At 36.8% G+C, this 16554-nt stretch overlaps 1 protein-coding gene across 1 annotated transcript in view; it reads left to right on the top strand.

The window, feature by feature from the left end:
• LOC105494381 (neuroepithelial cell transforming 1) overlaps nt 1–16554 on the top strand; it is a 42314-nt gene that overhangs the window by 9788 nt on the left and 15972 nt on the right. The window contains exons 2-3 of the mRNA XM_011762754.2: nt 904–970; nt 3392–3451. Coding sequence (XP_011761056.1) covers nt 904–970; nt 3392–3451 — 127 coding nt within the window. The remainder of the gene's footprint in view (nt 1–903; nt 971–3391; nt 3452–16554) is intronic.

Here is a 16554-nt window from a genome sequence, read left to right as displayed (position 1 = left end):
CCCTGTTGTAGCAAGCACTGAATAAATAGCCTTTGCTTTTCTCTTTTGATTGATCTTCATTTATTTCCACAAGGGAAAAAAAAAAAATCTGTGTTCGTTCTACATTTGTTTACATCTGAAGTGATTAATAATAAATATACTTTATAAACTGCCTTTATCTCTTGTGCTGTGTTTTTGTGGTTTCTACATATTTTATAAACACAGGTTTATACTTTATAAACATATAGCGACATATTTTAGAAAGGTGAAGACAGGTTTTGTCACAGGACTTTCTTGCTTTATGTCTTTACATTGAATGGAAAAAAAAAAAACAAAAATCTTTCACTTAATAGTAAAGAATAAAAATCTAATCACATTTTAATCTTGAGATCTTTGTCTCAAATGTAGTTATTCATAGCTTTGTATTTTGTTTGTTAAATTGCAGTTTTAAAAAGTTAGGGATTTACATGAAATGCAGATAATGTGAAGTTAGGTTTTGTTAAGAGTATCCTTTAATTTTTGTTTTTTAAAATACTATACATGAATGTGTTTCTTAATTTTTTGCACTTAGGAAGTTTGTTTGCTGTTTTTTATTTAACCTATTAATATATTTCATGTTTTTTAACTATGTGTATGTTCCTAAGGTAAACTCTGCTGGGTTTGGTGAATTATTTTTTAAAATAATCTGTTCACTAATTTTATGTAGGCCCTTTCACTGTAAAGATTACGAGAATGACAAAACCTATACCCTGTTTGTTTGTTTTTATATATATATATACCATCTCTCATATTACTAAGATTGAATGACAAATCAGGCTACTTTAAACAGTTTTGAAAGTATGGAAAGTATAGCTTTTTATCTGTTTGATGCTCTATTATGCTAAAGTCACTCCTTTATTTATTGTTTGAATTTTCTGTTAACAGATACTCCCTTCGGAGAGGCAGCTCCTTCACATTCTTAACACCTGGCCCCAACTGGGACTTCACTTTGGTGAGTAGATACCTGGGTTTTTATTTCAAGACATTAGATAGAATTAATTCCCCAGTTGTCTTTCAGTCTGTTATACAGCGCAGTGGTCTGTACTTCTCTGAGTGTCTTGAGGAACAGAATTCCTATAACCATCTTTGGCAGCCTAATTTAGTCCTTTTCTGCTAACAAGCTGTAATAACTTTTTGTTTCAAGTAAATATAAAACATTTTGCAAAGTACTCACATGTATTCATCTTTAACTCTATGCCATCCTTTCTCTTATTCCTTTCAATGTTAAATCTGATAATATATTATGAAACATGAAATTATTTGTATACATCCTCTATTGCCCTTTTTTCTTGGCTGAAAAATATAAAAATGCTTTATTGCATATTATGTATATATATTTAATATATATAATGAATGGTTTTCTGCTATTAATCATCTCAGCATAGAGGGACTCTTATTTTTATAGCAGGACTTTACAAAGGCATTTAATTTTGTGTGAAGTGACAACAGAAAATTGGTTCTTTTTGTGCTTAAAACTTGTTAGCTCATAATACATATATAAATAAAGTATGTACAAATAGATCATGATTCTTATGCTTATTTGGGAAAAATAGCAAAAATGATTCAAAATACAATTTCATATAAATGCATAAGTATGATCATATATGTGCTTTCTTCCCCTCAGTACAGTCTTATTTTGCTAGGCAGTTTCCTCCCCCTCTCTTCTTCTTCTCCATATTAGTCCATTCCCAGGCTCTGCTGTAACCGTGTCAACAGTACCATACGTATCCTTCTGTATTTTGCTCATATCATTAATATACACAAACAGGTTCACAGATAAATATACAAGCAGGATTTTTGGTTAGTTGGCTTTTCAAACCTGGGATCATATTATTCATAATTTCTGTATCTTCTGGGTATGACCTAGGGATCAATAAAATATTTTTTGAGTTCCATCACCTCAATTCTGATATATATTGTTCTTTCATGTCTTAGATCATTTTCCTAACGTCTTTTAGCTCAATTCAAAACTGTGTGTTATAATTTTGCTCTGCTTCTTTGAGCATTTCTTCCTGGTGTGCAATCATTTCCTAGGGGATAGATTCTGTTCCTTGTTTTCTTTTTTCATAGAGTGATATTGTGTAGAATTTGACTTTGAGAATTTTCTGTTCCATTTTAGTGTGAATTTAGTTTTCAACTTGTACACAAAATCTTGGCTCAGATAGCTTTTCTGACTTCACAGCCCTCCTTCGTGTTGTTTTTATGGTAGCTTGCTTTCTGAGACCGCCTGGCTCTATTACTTTCTCCACTTCTATCTGGACTTTGCCTTTCCTTTTTTTTTTCTTCTTCTTCTCTATTGGCCCTATCTTGCTCAATTTTGATTCAATTCCCAGCAGTTTCTCCTTACTGTGGGGCCAGGAAATTGAAGGGAACCCTAACTAGTCACTTAAGAGTTCCCAAGAGCTAAGCAGTGTAGATAACCTGAAAAGTTATTTTGAGATATGGGAGAATAAAGTGTTACTCATGGGTGCTTATTCAGTATGGATTAAGTACCAGAAATGGTAGATATATACACAGTTTTGCCACTGCTGGCACCAGCAGGGCTGAATGAAAGTGATAAATGATAAGTGGAAAGTACTGCAGGGACATGGCTGTTCACCTTCCAGTTAATCAATCCTGCCTCAGGCAACAAATCTTAATTACTTTGGGCCATGAGAAAAGGATTTTCTTTTTCTAGTGAAGACCTTGCCCCCAAGATAAATAATGTGTTCCTTTAAAAAAAAAAAAAAAAAAAAAAAAAAAAATGGCTGATTTTATATTTTAAAAATTTTTACTTTTTCTCTAACAAGTACCAACAGCCCTTGATTTACATAAGATTCTGTTCTGAAAAACTTAAGTAGTGTTTTAATAGGGTAGCCACTTCACAGCAGTGATGACTCTGTCAGGGGAGACTGTTTAGACAGGGGAGACTGTTTAGACAGTATCTATTCCAAAGACAATTCATGAACGTCCCTCCTCAAAATAATTTTCTTCTTAGGGCAGTGGCGCAATCTCATCTACTGCAACCTCTGCCTCCCAGGTTCAAACGATTCTCCTGCCTCAGCCTCTCAAGTAGCTCGGACTACAGGCATCTGTCACCACGTGCAGCTAATTTTTTTTTTTTTTTTTTGTATTTTTAGTACAGTCGGGGTTTTACCACTTTGGCCAGGCTGGTCTTGAACTCCTGACCTCAGACTATCCCCCCGCCTCAGCCTCCTAAAGTGCTGAAATTGCAGACGTGAGCCACCGCACCCGGCCTCAAAGTAATTTTCTTGTGACTATCGCCAAAGGCTTAACTTTTTAAAATTGATTTTTCTAGTTTTCTAGAGTCTTTGTTTTGTGATGTAATATGCATTCCTTTTATATGAGAATGAAATATCTTTTTTTCTTTTAGAAAAGAAAACGCAGAGAGAAAGATGATGATGTTGTAAGCCTTAGCAGCCTTGATCTGAAGGTAAGCCCTGCTGCCCTGTTAAAGAAAAGCATTTAAAAATATGCAGATAGCATTTTATTTCTGTGCTACAAGAATAATGAATGCTGGTTTGGGTTTTTTTGGTTTGGGGTTTTTTTTTTTTTAATTTCGTAAGTGCAAAAGTGAATAATATTAGCTCACAGACACCGTCTTTTTTGCTATTCTACTTCTTTGTTAAGAATGAGGGAGAAACTACTCTCAAAATATTAGGCTATAACTACTGATCGCAAACACAAATGCCTAAGGAGACAGGCTGTAATCTGTGCGAAGGAAGGAGGGACGAGAGGGCCAGTGGTGAAAAAGCCCCAGGTTCTAGCCCATTGTCACATGTAGGACTGTCAAAACCTGGATTTTTAAGTGAAATCTCCTGAATTTTAAATGTTGCGTCCATTTTTCTTAAAAAATACATGCAAGCAAAATAGCTTATCTGTAAGTCATATGTGGTCCATGGGCCTCAAGTATGTGACATAGGATAAACTAACACTCAGCACACACTCTAAAATACTTGAAGTTTTCTTATATGAAATTGCACTTAAGTCCAAAAACCTAGTATCTTTGGAATTACTAACATCATTTTTGCCGGTTGGCAAATTTTATTGTAGCATCTTGGTTTTGGAGAGTCTTTTTCTAAGGTTATAAAAGAGTTGTACATTTTTAAATGCGATTTTTAAAAATGTTTCATATTATGTTTAACAGCAGCAGCTGCTGTTTCTTTTTAAAGACGAGATATTTTCTAAAAGTTAAATTTTTATAATCTGCTCATCAACATTTTAGCAAATCCAGCAAGTCAGTTTTTTTCTTATTTTTAGTACACAGTGTCTTCATAGAAGAATTATGTGTTTTACGTTTTAGGCATTTTGCAAAACAGTTTTAGTTGCATTTAAAATATCTTGTATTCAAAAAAAGAAAAGTATGAAATGACAACCTTGATTATTTTTAGGTATGTTTCAAATCAAATCAAATACATAAATAGTATTTATAGTTTGCCACAGTAAAATACATGCTAAGCTTTAGCAATTATCAATATATGGATTATTTTGAAGCAAATCATAGATGTCATGTCCTTTCATCTGTAAATATTCCATTCTATTTATTATCTTTATTGTCTGAGATAAGAACTTTTTTTTTTTTTTTTTTTTTTTGAGATGGAGACTCGCTCTGTCTCCCAGGCTGGAGTACAGTGGTGCAGTCTCAGCCCCCTGCAACCTCAGCCTCCTGAGTTCAAGCGATTCTCTTGCCTCAGCCTCCTGAGTAGCTGAGACTACAGGTGTGTGCCACCATGCCCGGATAATTTTTGTATTTTTAGTAGAGATGGGGTTTTGCCATGTTGGCCAGGCTGGTCTCAAACTCACAGGTGTGAGTCACCATGCTGGGCCTCAGATAAGAACTTTTTAAAAACAATAAAATACACTTTCTACAAAACAGTACAAATAACAATAATTCCTTAATATCAGATTCAGTTCAGAATTCATGCATTTTCTTGAACCTGTTTGTGTGTTTTTGTGGGGTTTTTTGTTTAGTTTTTTGGTTTTTGGTTTTTTTTGTTGTTTTTTTGTTTTTTTTTTTTTTGGTTTTGGATTCATTTTGTCTGTTTGTAGTCCAAATAAGACACATACATTGTGATTAACTATATCTCTTAAGTTTCTTTTAGTTCATTGGTTTCCCCTGTAACTATTTTCTTGGAATTTTTTGTTGTTGAAGAAACATGTCACGCAGGATTTTCCTATATATCTTTTTATAGCCTGAATATTTATGATTGCATCCCCATGATATCATTGACTGTGTTCCTCTTTTCCCTGTATTTCTGATAAGTTGGTAATTAGATCTAGAGACCTGATCCAGTGTGGTTTTTTTGGGCCGTGTACTTGCCTCAAAAAGTATATAATGCCTTTCTGTGATGCTCTCAAAATGGATTCTCGTTGCCTACATGCATTTTTTTCTTGGAGGTTGCAAGGTGATGACATGTCTTTATCAGACCTCTGTTTATTAACTGGAATACTTCTGTAAAGAGAAAATTCCCCTTATTAGTCATTTGATTACTCTGAAGTTCTGATTTATAGTCAGAGCAGAACAAGTGCTTGATTCTTTTCCTTTATCAGTTTTCAAAAATAATAAGTTCTATTCATTATCTTTCTCTGAAAGTAATGATTTTTTTTTCTTAGTATTATGAACTAATGCATATAAATACTTGTTTTACATGGATTCAGGGTTTTTTTTATTTTGTTTTGTAGAAAAGACAGGGTCTCACTATGTTGGCCAGGATGGCCTCAAATTCCTAGCCTCAAGCAGTGCTCCTACCTCAGCCTCCCAAAGTGCTGGGATTACAGGCATGAGCCACCGCACCTGGCCTCATTTCAGTTATTCTTACTGATGCCTCACATATCAGTCTTTGGCTGTTGGTTGCTATTTCAGGATGGTTCCTGTGTCTTTTGACATGACCTTTATCTCACATCTAGTGAGATAAGCCTCACATCAAGGAGGCTTAATAGCCTCCTTGCCTTTTAGGATGACAAATTATTGCAGATCCTATTTTTATGCTCTATGCCTGGAATCAGGCATTTCTAAAAGGAGTCTGGCTGCTTTGGGAAATGGTAGAGGCTAAAATCTGGGCATTAGTAGTACTCCCTTCTACTGGATTAGTCATTGTTGGTAGGCCTTTTTAATGAATAGGGCTAGGAGATAAATCTAATTTAAAAAAACAAAATAGGAATTTATATTGAAATTTCAAATTCAAAGATAAAGGGATTTAACTTAATCTTATCAGTCTTACTATGTAGAGTTCCTTCAACTTCACCAAAAGTCCAGAGACACTGATTTAATTATACATTTGATTTATACCACAGTTCAAAGACAACAGCTTGCATAACTATTAATGATTACTGAAAACGTTTTCTGTTTTCTTGCATTTTTCAGCTTTTTTTAAACCTTTAGGTTGTAACATAGTAGGGATGAACAGTCAAATTACTGTGCTTTTAAATTATTACACTAACTTCTGTGTGTAATTACACCAACAGCTCATTTGGTTTTTAAAAAATTTTTGTCGTTTAAGAATTACTGCTTTTTAAATTTATCTTATAATTGTGTGACAAAATTATGTAGAATTTTGAAGTCATTCTAGAGGATTCTTGTTCCTATTCCTGACTCTTCTACCCTACTCCCTCTTTCAGATGAAATCTTTTTTTTTAATTTTATGGTTTATTCTTCCACTTTTAAAATACATAAGCAACTATGTATATATATGCATATATATATAGTATTCCACTTTATTGGATGAACTGTATGTAGCATACTGTCTTTCATTATGTTTTGTTTGTATGTTTGCTCTTTGCTTTGGTATATCTTTTGATATTTAGGTAGGTTTGTGTTTTTGTTCTAATGGTTATCTTTATACTGATACCTTATGTAATGCCTTTTGGGCTACTATAAATGGGTTAATCCCTATGAGCAGTATTTTAGTTAACTAGTACTTCTCCCTGCCTTCTTTCTCTTCTGATTTGAAGTACTATTGCTTGACTTGTAGTTATAACTATGCATTTAAGGCAGGAAGTGAGCTTATTTTACTTTTCATGTACATTCACCACTTTCCTCCCATTTTTAAAAATAGTTTGTCAGAGCTTTTAGCCATTACAAGCTATACTGTAGACCCTGCTAACCATCAGGTAGTGTTAGTTCTGTGGGTAAATATATATTTAATTCTCAGCACCAGTCCTCATGTTGAGTCCTTTCTAGTTTTTTTGTTGTTGTTTGTTTTTTGTTTTTTGTTTGTTTGTTTGTTTTTGTTTCTGAAGCTCATTCTCTAGTACAGGGGTCAGCAACCATGACCACAAGCCATATGTGACTGGTCTGTCAATGTTTTGTTTATAGCTGCCTTCGTAAACACTGCAGCATCTGGGCTGAGCAGTTGTGACAGGAACCATAGGACCTATAAAGCCAAAAGTATTGACTTTCTGGCCCTTCGCAGAAGTTTGCTGACCCCTGCCCTGGAGTTGAGTAGATTCTCAGGCAGTGTTCGTGGTGTTCCCCAAGTACTTGCACGTTGCATGTTCTTTTCAGTTTGTTTGCAACCTTTATACTTGAAGATTCATTTGGATGCATATGAAACTCCTGGCTCACCTTTTCTTTCATTGAGTATATTTAACATTTTACTCCATCGTGTTCTGGCATAAAATATGTCTGTTCAAAGTCATAATAAATATGTAGTTTCAGGTCATCTTTTGTTTTAGGAACTTTTTTTTTCTCGAATTATACTTTTTGGTATATATTCTGTTTCCCCTCTGTACCCTTTATATTATGTTGGATCTTCATCTTTTTTTTTTTTTTGAGACAGAGTTTCGCTCTTTTTGCCCAGGCTGGAGTGCAATGGCGCGATCTCGGCTCACCGCAACCTCCGCCTCCCGGGTTCAAGCGATTCTCCTGCCTCAGCCTCCCAAGTAGCTGGGATTACAGGCATGTGCCACCACCCCGGCTAATTTTGTATTTTTAGTAGAGACGGGGTTTCTCCATGTTGGTCAGGCTGGTCTTGAACTCCCGACCTCAGGTGATCCACCTGCCTTGGCCTCCCAAAGTGCTGGGATTACAAGCGTGAGCCACCGCACCCAGCGGATCTTCATCTTTTAAAATCTTTTCTATTTATTACTTTTTCTCAAAACTTTTTATCTTTTTATTTTTAAAGCCATCCTCCTTTTTTCCCTAATGCATTAAGCATTGTACTTTTCAGTCTGAAATAATTTTTTTATTTTTAATTCTTAGTTCTGTTACCTCTCATTTCAATTCCTTCTCCAGTCACCTAATTTCTGAGTCTTACGTTTTTTCATAGCTTCTGTAATTTTCTTAATTTACTTCACGCTGTAGAGACATAATTCTACTCCAGTCTCTCTTTCTTTATAATAGTGTTAAGTGGAATTCTTAATATTTCTGTTGCTCATTTTTCAGTGCAGTAAGTTTCCTGTATGGTGAGAAGAATAGGCCAGAATAGCCTTTTCAGCTTCATAACTCTAGAGCTCCCTCTTGTGTTATGTTCACAAGGTGAATTTTTCAAAGTATGGTTTCATCCTTTCTGGGATCTTTTCTGCTCCCTTTCTCTTTTATCTAGAACTTTTCTTGTCTTTGCTTCTGTTGCCCTGTTCTTCTCAGTCTGGAGTCTACTCCTAGGAGTTTTTCTCAGAGAAGTATCAGTTTCGAGAGTTTACATGGGCCAGACTGCTCCAGCACCTATTTGCATAGCATTGTTCTTGCTCTCAGCCTGAGAACAGGATCCTTCAGAGCCTTTCCCAGATTAGGCTGCTGTTCTGGGACTAATATGCCATTGAGGCTTCAGGGGAGGTTGAAGGGATTCTCCTGTTCTCGGGGCCATCAGAAAAGCCCCGTGCCATCCCTCTGCCTCATCATGCACAAATGCTAATACTTTGTGGGCCTCATAACTGTCTGATTTGTCACTCTGCTCATATTTTGAGGTTTAAGAGTAATCTTTCTCTGTGTCGTGGATTTTATTTGTGGGTTTTCCTTTTTTTTTTTTTTTCTTTTTGGTTATGCTAGTTGCTCTGTTTTGTTTTGTTTTTTTTCTTTAAAAGTAAAGACCTGTCAAAGAATTAACTTATTAATGAGTTACCCAATATTATAGAAAAGCTGATCAAAGGACTAGCACATACTGACATACACTAATCACTGAAGGAAAGAATGGTGGACTGAGATTACCAAATTATATATAAAATATTAATATCCTCATCTGCATCTCTACCTACAAAATTTATTTGCATTGCCATGAGTTTTCTACAGAGTTAACTTTTACCTTTTCAGAGCTATAGAAAACCCTGCTCAGTAACAAATAGTGAATCAAACAAAAGGCTTGAAGTTCTGATGATCCCAGTAGCATTAAACTGTATTTATACTTTGAAAATAATGATTGGCTAAAACAGAGATACTCAACCCTGGCTGCAGGTCAGAGTCACCTGAGGGCGGCTTGTGTAGCAGGAGAAATGTGCTATGGGACCCTATTCCAGACCAATTCCATATATGAATGCAGGAATAGGGGAGGAAATGAGGATAGGTGACATTGGGACCTAGGAACATTTGATTTTTCTTTTTATTTTTTAAAGATACCAGGTGATTCTCCTGTATAGCCAGAGTTAAAAACTAGAATGAGCCGGGCGCGGTGGCTCAAGCCTGTAATCCCAGCACTTTGGGAGGCCGAGGTGGGCGGATCACGAGGTCAGGAGATCGAGACCATCCTGGCTAACACGGTGAAACCCCGTCTCTACTAAAAATACAAAAAGAAATTAGCCGGGCGTGGTGGCGGGCGCCTGTAGTCCCAGCTACTCCGGAGGCTGAGGCAGGAGAATGGCGTGAACCCGGGAGGCGGAGCTTGCAGTGAGCCGAGATCGCACCACTGCACTCCAGTCTGGGCGACACAGCGAGACTCCGTCTCAAAAAAAAAAAAAAAAACTAGAATGAGACATTCTTAAAGTTATTACTCCCTCCCCCTGATTTTTGCTTGGACTTACATCTAAATACAACAGTTTTTATGTAATAAGCTAAACATAATCTGTTAGTACGATTATTTGATGCCTGTTGCTAGGAGCCATTCTACTTTATTTGCTTCCATGCCTGAGATATATATATATATATATAAAAAATAGATACTCAGTAAATATTGAATGAATGAATGAAGTATTAATAATATAGGTCAAATGAATGACATAAGACCTTGGACTTACATAAGCATGTAACATGATCATTGTATTATGTATTTGGACTTTGGATATCTTATATGAAGAATTTAACTCTGATGCCAATTGAAGTTTCATGTTATGGATCATTAGCTATTTTGTCTTGAAGCTGTGATTGTTTATCAGATTTTTCTCTAGGTAAAATTTCAGCCTTGTCTTATTGGGCTGACTTGCCTCTGTATTATATATACAATTATTCATTTTTAAAAGAACGTAGTATTAGTTTTCCAAATGTGTTTCTCAGCTATGTATGTTAGCAACTACAACCTTTCCTTTTTATTTTGATAGGAAAGAGTCAAAAGTGATTGTTGACTTTGTTAATGTGAAATAACACTGGCACGAGTAATACTGAGCATATTTTTGTGACTTTTAAGTTCTTTAACTCTGATAGTTAATGATCATAACACAAACCAGAACACTTCTAAAAAAAGGTTTTAAAGTATGTTCTTTTTCTGAAGCTTCAAATTTAGGATCTCAGTTTCCCTAGAAGTTAAAAGGCTATGTGTATATATATACACACATACACATATATATAGACATATACACACACACATACACACACACATATATATATATATATATATATATTTTTTTTTTTTTTTTTTTTTTTGACACAGAGTTTTGCTCTTGTTGCCCAGGCTGGAGTGCAATGGCTCCATCTCGGCCCACTGCAACCTCTGCCTCCCAGGTTCGAATGATTCTCCTGCCTCAGCCTCCCAAGTAGCCGGGCTAATTTTGTGTTTTTAGTAGAGGCAGGATTTCACCATGTTGGTCAGACTGGTATCGAACTCCTGACCTCACGTGATCCACCTGCCTCGGCCTCCCAAAATGCTGAGATTACAGGCGTGAGCCACTGCGCCCAGCCTGGGGGTTATATTTTGAGTATTGGTATACTCTGCCATTTTTAGATTAAACATAATAATAAGTGTTTTAGTCCTAATAAAATAACATATAAATGATAAATAATTTTAAAAGCATTGTGATTGCTTATAATTATAATAATGTCTTGGCAGTTTCTGACTTAACATTCCAAACACCACTTTGGAGAAACAACCTCTTTAGAACCATGACAGGTAATTTGATAATGTTGCAAGGCACAGATTTGAATAGTGTGAAGCTAGCTGGCATGTGAAACCTAGTGACTTATCTAGCTTACTGTTGCCCTCCACCTGCACTTTGACTTAGCTATGATTTCTACTGGTTGCCTTATAAGATAACAAAACATTGTTTTGCTGTGACAGAGGTCCAAAAAAGAAAGCCAACTGCTGGTTCAGGTGTTGATATAAGAAAATGGTGCTCTTGGCCAAAAATATAAAAGTTAAATACAAAACAATTATTCCCAATTAGTGCTCTGAGAAGCCATTGAACAACACAGAGCTATTTATCTTTAAGCTTAATCATTCCTAGACTGCAATGCATTTAAATACTTATGTCTCCTTTTTAGTATATGAATACATTGTTCTGGCAAAAAATTGAAACTGTTTTTTTAAAGACCTCTTTTACTGCCTTCAACCTCTGAAGTATCCAGTTATTGTTTGATGTTTGTCCAGGTCATTTTGTTTTTATTTATCTATTTTCACACAGTATGTGTAATGACTACAGATATGTGATTATCGTGTATATATGCTACAGCTTGCTTTTTTAAATTTATGTTTTATTGGTACATATAAAGCAGGCTCCCTAATTCTTCTTGGTTGCTATATTGTATTCCATAGTGTGTTAAGGTACCATAATCTATTTAACCAGTCTTTTAAGACTGGCTATTTTTTGTGTATTTCTTATTTTTTTCATATTAAAAACAGTGCTGCAGTTTACCTTCTTGTGCACAAGGAGGGACCATGTTTGTGTCTCTATTATAGATGTTTAGAAGTGGGTTGCAAGTTTTAGTTTTGTTAATATTGTCTATTTGCCTTCCAAAATGTTTGGCAAATGGATACTTTTCTATCAGTTTATGATAATATTCATACCCGAGTACCCATTTCAACTCTATATTTTCCCTAGTATTTTAATTTTTACCAACTATTGGGATAGACAACCTGACAGGAAATCAATAAGGAAGTAGAAGACTTAACACTCAGACCAAATGGACCTAACAGACATACAGAGCACTTCACCCAACAACAGTAGATTATACATTCTTCTCAAGTGCATATAGAACATTCCAGGATAGACCATATGTCAGGCTGCAAAACAAGTCTTAATACATTTATAAAGATTGAAATCATACAGACCATTTTTTTTAAACACACAGAGTGAAACTAAAAAGCAGTAACAAAAGGAAATTTAAAAATTTATAAGTATGTGGAAATTAAACAACTCATTATTATAAACAACCAATGAGTCAAAACAAATCACAAGGGAAATTAGAAAATACCTTCAAATGGAAATGAAAACACAACATGCTAAAACTTACGGAATGCAACAGAAGCATTGCTGAGAGAGACACTTACAGGTGTAAACACTTTACATTAAAAAGTAAGAAATATCTCAAATCAGTACCCTAACTTTATTCCTTAAGGAGGTAATAAAAAGAAAAGCAGTCTTAACCCAAAGCTGGCAGATGGAAGGAAATTAATTAAAAACGGTGGAATAAATATAGAATCAAAAAAACAATAGAGTAAAACCACAATATGGTTCTCTGGAAAGATTAACAAAATAAACCTTTAGGTAGACTGACTAAGAAAAAAAGAAGACTCAAATTAGTAAAATGAGAGTGGGGATATTACTACCATATTGTATGGAAATAAAAAGCACAATATTAATAAAAGTACTGTGAATAATTGTATGCCAAAAAGTGGATAATCTAGATGAAATGGACAAATTCCTAGAAACACACAATCTACCAAGACTGAATGATGGAGAGAAAATCTGACTAAACCTATAACTAGTAAAAAGATTGACTCTGTAATCAAAAACCTCTCCACAAAGAAAAACTCTGAATGAGATGGCTTTACTGGTAAATTCTACCAAACATTTAGAAAAGAATTAACATTAATCCTTCTCATACTCTTTCAGAAAATCAAAGAAAATGGAATACTTTCTAAGCCATTCTAACAGATCAGTATTATCCTGATAACCAAAGCCAACACAACAAGAAAAGAAAACTATAGACCAACGTCATTTCTCAGCTGCTGGCAGGTTAGGCATTCACCAGTGGCAGTGACTAAAGCAGCCTTGGTAGCGCCCCTGCTGATGGAGTACACTGAACCTTCATGCCTGCCTTCGTGGCTCCTGTGCTCACGGGTCTATTGCACCAGCACTGGAATCCACAACGTAAATCACTGGCACCTTAGAGTCTTCAATAAGCATTAACGTGAGAGACAAGGGTCCTTCCACTTTGTGGCTGTTCTCATAGGCCCATCCATATGCCTCTTCTCCAAAACTGATTTCTACCTTTTCATTCTTGGTTCCTTCCAAGCTCCTGACCAATCAATCAGCCACCCCATTTGCCACTGCCCAGGAGCCTTTGTCTGTCTGTATGTCACGCCATTTCTCCCTTCACACAGTGAACAACCAAGTGCACCGCTGACACTGGAAGTGTTCTCCTTTGCCACTCTCTTTAGGATTACCCCTGAATGGGATGCAGTGTAGTAGTGGTCCATTGTCTGCTCATAGCAACATATGAAGCTAATTCATGTGTGAATGAGGGCCCGATTTTTCTCTCAGTGGTTTTAGAGACCTACTCCACCCCTAAATGAGGAGTTGAAGGAGAAGTACCAGTGTAATGTACTAGGTTACATGGCAGTCTGGGCCATCTATTCATGTTATTTACTGGTGCCCTTTGGTCTTCCTTAAGCCAATCACAAATGGACCATTTCCTTTGTATAACAGATTGCTGCTGTACTTCCCAACCTTCTGACTCAGTTGATTTGACCCTGTTTGTTTTGGGCACCTCTGCTAGCACAGTTAAATGATGTCCGTAGCCAGGGCCTCACTCTAACTAGGTCCGCCCCACACCTGGGGCTTCTTTTCAAATCGGAGTCATTTTCTGCCGTGGAAGGCATAGCTTTGCTCTGGAACCCTAAGGCTCTGCATTGCAGTTCTCTTCCTGGCCTTGCCAGAGCGTCACACAGCATCTTTGTCTACCGTAAATACCCCAACCTTGATGTGATGTGCCAGGTCATATGGCCTGAACAGCAGGGCAGTTTGCACCAGAGCCTGGAGGCCCTGCTACAGAGACTTCTGTTGCTCTGGGACCTCCTCAAAACTATCACAGCGACATTCCCAAATATAGCAGATACTCCCTGCAGAAGATGAAGAGTCCTGCTAGTACTGTGCCTAGGAGATGCAAGGTGCAACACCTGTCCTTTCCTGTACAGGGGAGATCCCAGAAAGCCCCAGGTCGTTGGATCTATTAAAACTTTTCCAACATGGCAACCCCTGAATTTTTGTGGCATGCGTTTGATTTACTGGGATATCCAAAATACTTTCCACTTCCTATTCACCAGGTCTTTTTCGTATAATGTTATTAATATAATGGACCTGTATGATGTTCTGTGGAATATCCAGGTCCTTGCTGACTTCGTGACAGAAAACAGAAAGTGAACAGCTTCAGGACATGAGCAAACACAGGCTACTGTCCTGCACACCTAAAAGCTAATTACTTTTGACCCTTCTTACTAATGGGGATTGAAAAGAGCACATAGGCCTGATCAGTAACGATAACCATGTAACAAATGCTAGATGATTCGTTGGTCTGCTCCAGTAGACTCGACATGTTGCACAAAGCAGCTGAGGTTAGAACTACCACTTAAGTTTACAGTGGTTCACTGTCATTTACCACAGTCCATCTCATTATTGTAAGAGGCACTCAGATAAATGGAATGAGAATCTAGTGAGACCATCACTTGTGCAGTCTGTAACTTTGATGGCTAATCTCTGCATTTTCTCCTGGTGTGCAGTACTGCTTCTGACTTACCATCCTGGCCCAGGTGTAAGGGGTGAAATTTCAGGGACTCCCGCTTAGCTATTCCCACCATGGTGCTGAGAAGATTATGAAAGTTCTCTCAGCTGCTTTTTCAAATCTTTTAAAGCAATTAACCAAAGCCAGCCAACACTACAGTCATTACAATTACCACTGCCCCTCTCTTGTTCATTTGCCACCACTACTATGTAAGGCATTGCCTCACTACTCGGTGTCTCATCCCTATTCATACCTGTAGGCCTTGTCAGCATTTTACTAGTGAGTGAGTCTGTTTCAGAGTCCCATCCTGTGTTTCTGATCTCTAGGACCAATCTCAGTGTCCATATTTTAGCCTAGGTTCTCCCTCCAGAAATCAGAGCCTAAAACAAGGACTCATTGACAGGTGGTCTTTCTTGAGGTATGATCCCAGGAAACAAGCTGGGGAAGTGAAAGAGAGGAGGCCCATGCACTGTCTAATTAAGTTGTCACTACCGTGGGCAGTGGGGTAGATCTCACTGGAACCCTCTGAAGAGCTGTGTAAAACACACCACAGACTTCTCCTCTCAAGGGACTGAAGAGGGGAGCTTTTATCCTGCAGCTCCTGTGCTCCATTAGTCAACAAGTGGCCTTTCGGGTGTCCATCTTACACACTCATGGCTACACGTGTGCACATGCCACACAGCAGCATCCAAGAAGCCCAGGGTGGAAGGCAAGAGATACACAGTGCAGCTGAGGCAGGGGACTGTGGGGTCACTCCTGTGGGGAGCCAGTTGCTATGGCAATGTCAAATTGGGCTGAGAAAACAGGAGGCTGGGCACAAGACACAATATCGTTTTGTCTTTAGTTTGGGGCCTTAACTGAAGTTCAGGGAAAAATGGGAGGAATCCCATTCCTGTTACAGAAGAATAAGTGGTCTTACGTTTTACCGGAAGTTATTCGTTACCTGAGATAAAAAGTCACCACTAACAGTGCTGATATCCCATTGGATTGGCTATTTGTGTTGTCATCGCACAAAAGAACCATTGTTTTGACAATACCAAACTTACTAGCGTATGAGACTATTTTGTTTAAAGTGTGTCTAATAATACTTAATTGGTCTGAACTGATTTTTTTTCCCCCAAAATCAAATTCTTAGGACTAAGCTTGGAGACTCAAATCCACATATAACTTCATTACTAATTTCTTTCATACTCATCCAGTTCAAATGTAACTCTTTTTGTTTTTAAGTTATTACTACATATTTTGGAACTCTGGTTTCTTAAAAGTTCCACTTTTCAATTAATACTTCCTTTTCAGTAAGATTTAAAATTTTTTTTAACTAACCTATTTTTAGTGAGATACAGAGTATATGCTTGTAATCTTGAACTCTAGAGTTTTAAAATGGAATGTAGTTTTCTCATATTTAGAAAAAGTTCTTAAAACATTTCTTGTGAATTGTGGAATCTTTTTCATATACT

The sequence above is a fragment of the Macaca nemestrina genome, chromosome 9, assembly GCF_043159975.1.
Source record: "Macaca nemestrina isolate mMacNem1 chromosome 9, mMacNem.hap1, whole genome shotgun sequence".
Taxonomy (NCBI): Eukaryota; Metazoa; Chordata; class Mammalia; order Primates; family Cercopithecidae; genus Macaca; species Macaca nemestrina.
This window is presented reverse-complemented; position numbering and strand designations above follow the sequence as displayed.